General features: G+C 43.9%; 1 protein-coding gene and 1 pseudogene across 1 annotated transcript in view; one reads left to right on the top strand and one right to left on the bottom strand.

Moving 5' to 3' along the window:
* The first annotated feature begins 7,264 nt into the window (after window positions 1–7,264).
* On the top strand, window positions 7,265–7,671 carry LOC108514234 (40S ribosomal protein S18 pseudogene; annotated as a pseudogene).
* A 1,338-nt stretch (window positions 7,672–9,009) lies between these two features.
* RPP40 (ribonuclease P/MRP subunit p40) overlaps window positions 9,010–10,975 on the bottom strand; it is a 27,887-nt gene continuing 25,921 nt past the window's right edge. The window contains exon 8 of the mRNA XM_017850367.1: window positions 9,010–9,069. Coding sequence (XP_017705856.1) covers window positions 9,054–9,069 — 16 coding nt within the window. The 3' untranslated portion in view covers window positions 9,010–9,053. The remainder of the gene's footprint in view (window positions 9,070–10,975) is intronic.

The following is a 10,975-nucleotide window of genomic DNA, read 5'->3' as shown; positions in this document are numbered from 1 at the left end:
CTCTTTTATAAGGGCGTTAATCCCATTCATGAGGGGTCCACCTCATGACCTATTCACCTTTCAAAGGCCCCACCTCCTGATACTATCACATTGACCATTAGGTTTCAACACGTGAGTTTCGGGGGGACCACATACATTCAGACCATCGCAGGTGATACAAAGGAGGAGGAGATTAGAAGATGGGGTCTTGATACAAAGGTGATGAATAATGCTGTAATAGACTATGACCCTGGACAAGTGGCTGAACCTCTCTGCGCCTCAGTCTCCTCAGCGGTGAACTGAGGATAGCATAGTACCTCCTCCACAGGGCTGTTGTAAGCGTAAAATGAGATTAAACCTGTGTCCAACACGACCATTGCTCAGTATATGATTTTGCTGTATAACTGTAACGATGATGGCAAGACCCTGGTGATGATGATGATGAGGGCACCCATCAAGAAGGGGCACGGAACCCAGCCCGGGAATTCAGGGGTGCCTTCTTGGAGGAGGTCATGCCCGAGCTGGGTCTTAGAAGACAAACAGTCTGGATGGAGAAGGAGTCTCCAGGCTCAGGAGGGACTTGAGCAGGCACAGGCTGAGGGAAGCGTGGACTGAGGGAGGGAAGGGATGAAAGGTAGGGTCACAGAGCCACTGGCTCAGCATGCATGCCCACCTGGGGTCCCGGTTGCCCTACATCAAGCACACTGAGTTAAATCTCCAAGAGAGCATGGAGCCTGCCCAGAGACTGTGTCAAACCCTCATGCATCCTGGCTCTCACTTCCTCAGGAACGGTGACCAAAGGAAGAACTGGTCACCCTGGAACACCAGAGGTTCTGTCACTGTGGCTTCATGGAACAGAAATGTCAAATCTGTGGATTTAGCTGATAATTGTCTCCTTAGCCACAAGATATTTTCTAAATTAAGAAACAATTTTTTGCACTTATGTGAGGTTCCTAGAGTAGTGAATTTCACAGAGACAAATGGGAGTTGCCAGAGGACAGGGAGAGGAAGAGTAACAAATGAGTGTTTAATGGGACAGAATTTCAGTTTGGGACAATGGAAAGGACCTGGAGATGGATGGTGGTGATGGTTGCACAGCAGTGTGAAGGCACTTAACACTGGTGAAATGCACACTTAAAAATGGTTAAGATGGTACACTGTGGGAGGCCAAGGTGGGTGGATTGCTTGAGCCCAGGAGTTCAAGCCAGCTTGGGCAACATGCTGAAACCCCATCTCTACTAAAAACACAAACCATTTTTGGGCGTGGTGGTGTGCACCTGCAGTCCCAGCTATTCAGGAAACTGAGGTGGGAGGATTGCTTGAGCCGAGATCGCGCTGCTGCACCTCGGCCTGGGAGACAGAGGAAGACTCTGTCTCAAAAAAAAAATAAAAATAAATATGGTTAAGATGGTAAATTTTCCGTTGTATTTTACCACAATTTAAATAAATAAATTGTTAGGTCAGGCGCGGTGGCTCACGCTTGTAATCCCAGCACTTTGGGAGGCCGAGGTGGGTGGATCTCTTGAGGTCAGGAGCTCAAGACCAGCCTGGGCAACATGGTAAAACCTCTTTTCTACTAAAAATACAAAAATTAGCTGGATGTGTTGGTGCACACCTGTAATCCCAGCTACTCAGAGGCTGGGGTAGGAGAATTGCTTGAACCCAGGAGGTGGAGGTTACAGTGAGCTGAGATCACACCACTGCACTCCAGCCTGGGTGACAGAGCAAGACTCTATCTCAAATAAATAAATAAAAAAATTGTTTTAAAGAAAGATTTCTATGGTGTTATTTTCCCCCGACATGCATTTTTGAATATTTGGGACAAAATATCCCTAATGGTCTTGATCAGCAAAGCTGTTGTTTAGAAAGCGTCAGAAGAGTTGCTCGGAACAGTCCATGAAGTACACATAACTTGACCTTTCCGACGGACAAAAAGAGACTTAGGAAGTTGCTACTCGGTGATTGTTGCAATCTTGTCAACAAGCAATTCGACTGAACTGACATTTATTGGGCATCCACTGTGCGCCAGGCGTGGTAGGGAGGGAGATTTGTCCGTATGATGACTTGGCTTTTTCTCATGCTCTGTTTTTTCATGATTGGCGTCTTGCTCTCCAGGTGAACAGCCGAGTGTCGAGCAGTGCTGTGATCTGGGGTGCTCCCTGCTCTCCCATGTCTATGGCCTGGTCTTTTCCCAGAAGCAGCTGGGGCGCTCCACCTTGCCCTCCCTTGGGTTCCTTTGTGTCTTGGGCGTCCTTCCAAAGTGGGGAGGCAGATCTGAGTCCTTCCCATGTCCTCACCTCAGTGCCTTCCAAGTGTGAAGACTTAAAAAAAAAAAAAAAAAAAAAAAAAAAACCTACCATGGAGGGCGGTGGGAGAGGATTGGAATTCCAGAAAATTCTGAATGAAAACAGCAGTTGCAAAATGGAATGGCTTTGCAAACTGCAGCCGATTGCTCAGTGGCTGTCTTGGGCTTTGGCCGGACCATTCGAAAATCTGCCGCTGAAGGATCCAGAGAGAGCGGCAGAAAGCACAGGGAAGCTAGCACCAAGGGGGCCCCAGCTCCCAGCCCACCAGCTCCCAGCCTCAGGCCCTGTTTGGCTGTGACTGAGGAAGCTCAAGCCCCAAAGCCAGCATGAAGCAAGGGTTGGGGCAGCTCCAGTTTCAGCTGGACTTGCCGGTGTAATACCGGGACTGGGTAACCTGATGCCCCAAACTCAGAGCCAGTTCTGGCTGTTGGCTCCAGTGGCCTGGGGAACTGAGGCTACTTTTCAGGCACACCAGAAATGTCTGTGTTCTTTCTCAGATGGGTCGGCAGACTGCTCTGGGTGCCAGGTCTTTGATGAAATGGATTTGGATACAAATCAAATATTTAAATTGATGTTTTCCCTCTTTGGAAGGACCATTCCAGTTGGACCTGTGGACTTGTTTTTACATAAGATTTGGACTCCTTTAAATGTGCATTTTTTTCCCTGTCTTGAATACGCCTGGGGCAGACAGTGGCTGTATTTGAAAGCCCGAGGCTGCTGGTCTGGCTCCAGAGAGGGAGCAGGCACCTCAGCTAACCCTCTTGGCCGAAAGTGCACTTGTTAGAAAACCAATTCATGTGCCTGCTGGCTCCCCATGCTTATATATTATTTAATCACCCAGGTCTTGGGTATATGCCAAGCAGCAACTTGCTGTCTGCCATCTTTCAGGGAAGAATAAGCAAAGGCAAATTCATTCAGTTCTGTCTCTTTTTCAGCTTCTTGGGCTAAATGAAAGCAAGAAAGTGTTATGAACATCCCAAAGTGCTGTGAAATACCCATCTTGGTGAAAATAGACACCCTGCTACCTTTTGAAAAATAGCATTTTGTGAAAGGAATTTTTACCCATACATTTAGCTCAGATATTTCTAGATATTTCAAAGGGCCTCCCTTCTTCCCTTTACTTTAGACAGAGAGACAGACTAAAGAAATGTGAAATTCCTTTAGCTACAAACTTGTCTGGGACCTGGCCTGGGGCATGAGTCTCCATCCTGGCTGGTGATGGCTGACACCGGGGCATACAGTGGCAGTTATGAGAGAATTTCCAGGGAGGTGCAAAAACGCGATACTTTTACTTCTACAGAGCCCACAAAGCCCTGTGCACAAAGTCCCCCTGCATCTTGGAAGGAGCAGGTGGGACATTTTCTTTTGGGGATGGGGTCCAGGAAGAGCTGTGAGTTCCTCTGTGTCCCGCCATCCAGGTGGTTCCACTGTTGCCCTGCTGAGAGCTGGAGGCTCCATTCCCCCTCCGAGCCCAGCCTGCCAGCCCCTTCACACGCCTTTAATCTGCTGCCTTCCTCCTAGCATGCACTTTTCTTTTTCTAAAAATAAATATAAAAGTTTTATTTTATTTCAATAGTTTTTTGGGGAACCAGTGGTTTTTGGTTACATGGATAAGTTATTTAGTGGTGATTTCTGAGATTTTGGTGCACCCATCACCCACAACAGTACACTGAACACAATATGTGGTCTTTTATCCCTCATCCCCCTTCTACTCTTCCTCCTTGAACTCCCCCTGGAGTCCATTACATCATTCTTAGACCTCTTCATCCACATGGTTTAGTTCCCACTTATAAGTGAGAACATACGATATTTGGCTTTTCATTCCTGAGTTAGTTCACTTAGAATAATAACCTCCAATTCCATCCAAGTTGCTGCAAAGGCTTTTATTTCATTTAGTTTTATGTCTGAGTAGTATTCCATGTTGTAAATATACCACATTTTCTTTATTCACTCATTGGTTGATGGGCATTTAGGTTGGTTCTGCATTTTCACAGTTGTGAATTGTGCTGCTATAAACGTGTGTGTGCAAGTGTCTTTTTCGTATAATGACTTCTTTTCCTTTGGGTAGACACCCAGGAGTGGGATTGCTGGACTGAATGGTAGCTCTACTTTTATTTTTTTAAGGAATCTTCACCCTGTTTTCCATAGTGGTTGTACTAGTTTACATTTTCACCAGCAGTGTAAAAGTGTTCCCTTTTCACCGAGTCCATGCCAACATCTATTGTTTTTTAATTTTTTAATTATGGCCATTCTTGCAGAGTAAGGTGGTATCACATTGTGGTTTTAATTTACATTTCCCTGATAATTAGTGACGTTGAGCATTTTTTCATATATTCGTTGACTATCTGTATATCTTCTTTTGAGAATTGTCTGTTCACATCCTTTGCCCACTTTTTGATGGGATTATTATTATTATTGTTATTTTTGCTGATTTGTTTGAGTTCCTTGTAGATTCTGGATATTTATCTTTTGACAGAGGCATCATTTGAGAATATTTTCTCCCCACTCTGTGGGTTGTCTGTTTACTCTGCTGATTATTTCTTTTGCTGTGCAGAAGCCTTTCAGTTGAATTAGGTGCCATTTATTTATTTTTGTTTTCGTTGCATTTGTTTTTGGGTTTTTGCTCATGAATTCTTTTCTGAATCCAATGTCCAGAAGAGTCTTTCCAATATGATCTTCTAGAATTTTTATGTCTTCAGGTCTTAGATTCCAAGTGTTTGATCCATCTTGAGTTGATTTTTGTATAAGGTGAGAGATGAGGATCCTGTTTCATTTTTCTACATGTGGCTTGCCAGTTTTCTCAGCACCATTTATTGAATAGAGTATCCTTTCTCCACTTTATGTTTTTGTATGCTTTGTCAAAGATCAGTTAACTGTAAGTATTTGGCTTTATTTCTGTGTTCTCTATTCTGTTCCATTGGTTTATCTGCTTATTTCTATTCCAGTACCATGCTGTTTTGGTGACTATAGTCTTGTAGTATAATTTGAAGTCAGGTAATGTGATCCCTCTGGCTTTCTTCCTTTTGTTTAGTGTTGCTTTGGCTACACTTTAGTTCCCACTTATAAGTGAGAACTACCTTTTTTTTGGTTCCATATGAATTTTAGGATTTTTTTTTTTCTAGTTCTGTGAAGAATGATGATGGTATTTTGATGGGAATTGCATTGAATCTGTAATTGCTTTGAGCAGTATGGTCATTTTCACAATATTGATTCTACCCATCCATCAGCATGTGATGTGTTTCCATTTGATTGTGTCATCTATGATTTCTTTCAGCAGTGTCTTGTAGTCTTCCTAGTAGAGCTCTTTCACCTCCTTGGTTAAGTATTTTCCTAAGTATTTTATTATTATTATTTTAATTTTTTGCAGCTGTTGTAAAAGGGATTGAGTTCTTGATTGATTCTCAGCTTGGTCATTGTTGGTGTATAGCACAGCTACTGCTTTGTGTACATTAATTTTGTATCTTGAAACGTTACTGAATTCATTTATCAGATCTAGGAGTTTTTTGGAAGAGTCTTTAGGGTGTTCTAGGTATATGATCATATCCTCAGGAAGCAGTGACAGTTTGACTTCCTCTTTTCCAATTTGGATGCCCTTTATTTCTTTCTCTTGTCTGACTCTGGGTAGGACTTCCGGTACTAAACTGAGTAGAAGTTGTGAAAGTGGGCATTTTTGTCTTGTTCCAATTCTCAGGGAGAATCAAGCACACGCCTTTCTCCTTCCCTCCTTCCACCCTTTGTGCAGTCTGGCGGGAGTCATGTTTTCCTACAGTGACTCTTTCTGTGTCATTTATTGCCAGGAATATATATCCCCAGAATCCCCTTTATTTACTCTGTCATTTGAGTGTCACCTGCATGGTGTCCAGGCTAGAGACCAGCCTCTGCTATGTCCACAGTTAAAGGTTTCTGTCTCGGCACAGCCAAGCACACATCAGATGCTGGGTCAGACTCCTCAAAGCAATATCCAGGAGTCAGGGGACACAAGCGCTTCTATGCCTGTTGTTCCAGTGAGGAAGTCTTGACTTAAAACTATGGTGTGGGAATTGAAAACCAAAGAGAAGCTCAATGCACAGGTGCTAAAAAGAGAGAGCGCTGGAGTCCCTACTTCATGGGGTCCTTGGAAGAACTAAATGAGGAAACTCACACAGTTGCTTAGCACTCTCTGGCACATGGTAAACTGTTGATACTTTAATCTCCTTGAACTGCTGGCATCCCTCAGAATTCAGTCCTTAGAGATCACATGCGGACAGAAGAAAAGTGCAAGAAGACTGCATAGCATCCAAAAGCTAAGCTTCTCCAGCTCGGGTGAATTCTGGGGTCAGCAGATCCTCCCTTTAGGATCTGGGGGCTGCCACCCAGCATCTAGAATCAGAGCTGACAGTCACTGCTCAGTCTCTCTCTCTCTCTCTCATTCTCTCTCTCTCTCTCTCTCTCTCTCTCTCACACACACACACACACACACACACACACACACACACACACAATCTGGGAGGTCCAGGGGGCTACAGTGTCCAGAGTCAGCCAGTCCTGGAAATCCACAGCCCACCAGGTCTGTGTCAAGGCTTTGAAATCACATCCAAGTGTTTTGATTGAGAGCAAGTATGCTGCATGGAAAATGATTTCTTGGTAATCACACAGTAGTAAAATGAAACTGTCTCCTAAATAAAATGTCAAATATCCTAAAGTGCCTGGGAGCATTGTAGTGACATCAGCTTCAGAGTTTATTATTTCATTGATGGAGCCAGACTTGGGGCAAAAAGGCAATGACACTTTATCAGAAAAGGAATTTTTTGGGGAAAAAAGATAAAACCTTTTGTTTTATGAGACTAGCATTACTCTTATAGCAGAGCAGGCAAGGACACTACAAGAAAAGAAAATTAAAGGCCAATATCCCTAATGAACATAGATGCAAAATCCTCAACAAAATTCTAGCAAGCTACTCTTACACCAGAGTCCTACAGACTGCTGCTCATGCTGCCACCATGTGTTTAGTGATCCTTGAGAGGTTCCAGCACATTTTGTGAGTATTCAAGGGGTGACAGAAAATAGCCTTTGCCATCACTGCATGAGATATGCTCATGTGGCATTGAGGAAAGCAGATACTGACCTCACCAAAAGGTCAGGAAAGCTCACTGAGGATGTGGTGGAATATGTCATCACCATTATGCAGAATCCATGCCAGTACAAGATCCCAGATTAGTTCTTGAACAGACAGGAGGATGTACATGATGGAAAATACAGCCAGGACCTGGCCAATGGTCTAGAGAAACTGAAGAAGATTTGGGTCAATAAAGGGCTGCACCAATTCTGGGACTTTTGTGTCCAAGGTCAGCACACCAAGACCACTGGCCATCAGGTCCATACCATGGGTATGTCCAAGAAGAAATAAGTCTGTAGGCCTTGTCTGTTAATTAATAGTTTATATGCCCCCCAAAAATACTAGCAACTAGAATTCAACAGCAGAGTGAAAGAACCATTCACCATGATCAAGTGGGATTTATCCTTGGAATGCAAGGATGGCTCAACATATTCAAATCAATTGATGTGCTATATCATATTTATAGAATGAGGGACAAAAACCATATGATCATCTCAATATTTGCAGAAAAGACACCTGACAAAATTCACTGTGCTTTCATCATAAAAACTCTTAACAAATTAGGTATAAAAGGAATCCACCTCAGCACAATGAAGGCCATATATGATAAGGCCAAAGTCAACATCATATTCAACAGGGAAAAGTTGAAAGCTTTTCCTCTAAGATCAGGAACAAGACAAGAATGCCCATTTTCACTACTTCTATTCAACATGGTACTGGAAGTCCTTGTTAGAGCAGTTAGGCAAGAAAAAGAAATAAAGGGCATCCACATTGGAAAGGAAGAAGTTAAGTTGTCTCTGTAGATGACATGATATTATAACCCCTTAGGTAGTTACACTCCCACTTTACCCTTGCAAGTAGCTGGGACTACTGGAGCACACCACCATACCTGGCTCTGTTCTTTCTTTTCTTTTCTTCTTTTTTTTTTTTTTAGATGGAATCCTGCTCTGTCACCAAGGCTGGAGTGCAGTGGCACAATCTTGGCTGACTGCAACCTCCACCTCCCAGGTTCAAGCAATTCTCCTGCCTCAGCCCCCCGAGTAGCTGGGATTACAGGTGCCTGCCACAACACCCAGCTAATTTTTGTATTTTTAGTGGAGACAGAGTTTCACTATGTTGGCCAGGCTGGTCTTGAACTCCTGACCTCAAGTGATCCATCCCTGCTGGTCTCCCAAAATGCTGGGATTACAGACATGAGCCACCATGCCCGGCCTAGTCTACTTTCTGTATCTATGAATTTGCTGATTCTATAAGTGAAATCATACAATACTGTTCCTTTTGTGACGGGCTTACCTCGCTTAGCATATGTCTTTGGTTCATCCATGTTGCAGCATGTCAGAATTGTAACCGCTCAAGGGGTTCACCTTGCCTCCTGCCTAGACAGAGCTAATTTATCAAGACAGGGGAATTACAATAGAGAAAAAGTAATTCACACAGAGCTGGATGTGCAGGAGACCAGAGTTTTATTATTACTCAAATCAGTCTCCCCAAAAACTCAGGGATCAGAGTTTTAAAGAATAATTTGGTGGATAGGGGGCCAGCGAATTGGGAGTGCTGATTGGCTGGCTCAGGGATGAAATCACAGGGAGTTGAAGCTGTTCTCTTCTGCTGGGTCAGTTCCTGGGTGGGGGCCACCGAACTGGCTGGCAAGTCCAGGTAGGGCCATCTGGATGTTAGAAATGCAAAAACCTGAAAAGACACCTCAAAAGTTCAATCTTAGGTTCACAGTAATGATGTTACCTTCAAGAGCAACTGGGGAAGTTGCAAATCTTATGACCTCTGGAATAATGGCTGGTAATATTTAGAATTCTAGCCCCTCTCATCTTGACTTGGTGGGTGGTGACTTTCATTTGTTTTACAAGAACAGTTTAGCCTTTTAGGAAAGGCTATTATATTAACTATACACTAAATTCCTTCCCAAAGCTAGTTTGGCCTATGCCCGGGAAGGAAGAACAGTTTAGAGGTTAGAAGCAAGATGGGGTCAGTTAGGGCTGATATCTTTCACTGTCATAATTTTCTGCGTTATGATTTTGCAAAGGCGGTTTGAGAATTTTCTTCCTTTTGAATAAATACATGTATTCCAGCCTGGGCAGCATAGTGAGACCCTATCACTACAAAATAACTCTAAAATTAGTTTGGCATGGTGCTGCGTGCCTGTAGTCCCAGCTGTTCAGAAAGCTGGGGCGGGAGGGCTGTTTGAGGCCAGGAGTTTGAGGTTACAGTGAGCTACGTTCACACCACTGCACTCCAGCCTTGAGCTTGATCTCAGGAGGTTGAGGCTCCAGTGAGCTGTGATTGTGCCACTGCACTCCAGCTTGAGAAATAGAGTGAGATCCTATCTCAAAACAAGAAAAATAAAAAACTGTGGAATCAAATTTAATTAGTAATTTTGGTTTGATGCTTACTTAGCCAAGTGGCCTTGGGAAGGTTACTTAATTTCTCTAAATTTAATTGTAAAATGTGAGTATCGGGGAGGAAATAGAATTTGTCCTTAACTCTCATAAATTCATAGTTAGGGCAGACCCCTGTGGGAAAAAAACAGATTAACAAGAGGAAGATAAGGCAGTTGATGAACACGCACAGTGCACACACCATGTGGAGAAATCTCAGTGAGAGGTCACTCGGAGCAGGGGCTGAGAACGCTGGTTTATCTAGCATCTTCAACAAAGAACAATACAGTTTGGAGAAGCGGCAGGACAAAGCAGAAGAACTCTGGGTCTCTGTGGGCAACAACTGGAGGGAAGGCAAGCCATGGCTGATGCAGGTTAGTCAGTAAAGCTTGTTAGTGTAAATGTCTCGGGTTCCATCTCCAGGCCACTGGAGGCCCACAGCTGTCTTCGGTGGCAATCTTTGTTCTCCCTGGCAGAGCAAGGGACAGGGCAGGATACCTTTTCTCTTTGTCAATCTATGTCCTGCCTTTTGGCAGACAGAGGGTCCGCACGGAGCTCTGCTGCATCAGCTTCTTCATCATCCTCAGCGCAATCTACAATCCTTTGCGTTTTGGACCGGTATGTTCTATCTTCCTGTGTGAGCAAAACCTGCCTTGAGGGGCTGTAGGGGGCATGAACTGATGGAGGGTATATCAGATGCTCAGCCTGCTTGAACACACAGGAAGTGCTCAGAAATGTCAGCTATTATTATGAAGTCAAATATACCGCCTATACTTTTATTCTGAGAACTTTAAAATGAAATAGGGGCAAAGTTTACCAGCTGAGAAAAAGTGACACATTTTAGAAGTTCAGAAGGCATTATATGCCTACAACGTTCCCTCAGGAACAAAGAGATGGAGGCCTGTTAGAGGCCTAAAAGAAACATGACAAATTCTGGCTGCTTATAGATCCAAGAAACTGCCCCCCCCATTCTCACACCTCCCAATCTTCCCTGGGTGCTGCGTGGTCCAAGAACCAAGAGGCACTAAGATGCACAGTGTGCCAGATGTGAGTACCTCCTAAACGAAAGGAAGGCCTCCAACTGACCTCACTAGTTTAGAAATACAAAGTCTGTAAGAATATACTTTTTTTTTTTTTTTTGAGACAGAGTCTTGCTCTGTCGCCCAGGCTGGAGTGCAGTGGCTGGATCTCAGTTCTCTGCAAGC

Source organism: Rhinopithecus bieti, unplaced genomic scaffold (genome assembly GCF_001698545.2).
Source record: "Rhinopithecus bieti isolate Rb0 unplaced genomic scaffold, ASM169854v2 scaffold_32012, whole genome shotgun sequence".
Classification (NCBI taxonomy): domain Eukaryota; kingdom Metazoa; phylum Chordata; class Mammalia; order Primates; family Cercopithecidae; genus Rhinopithecus; species Rhinopithecus bieti.
This window is presented reverse-complemented; position numbering and strand designations above follow the sequence as displayed.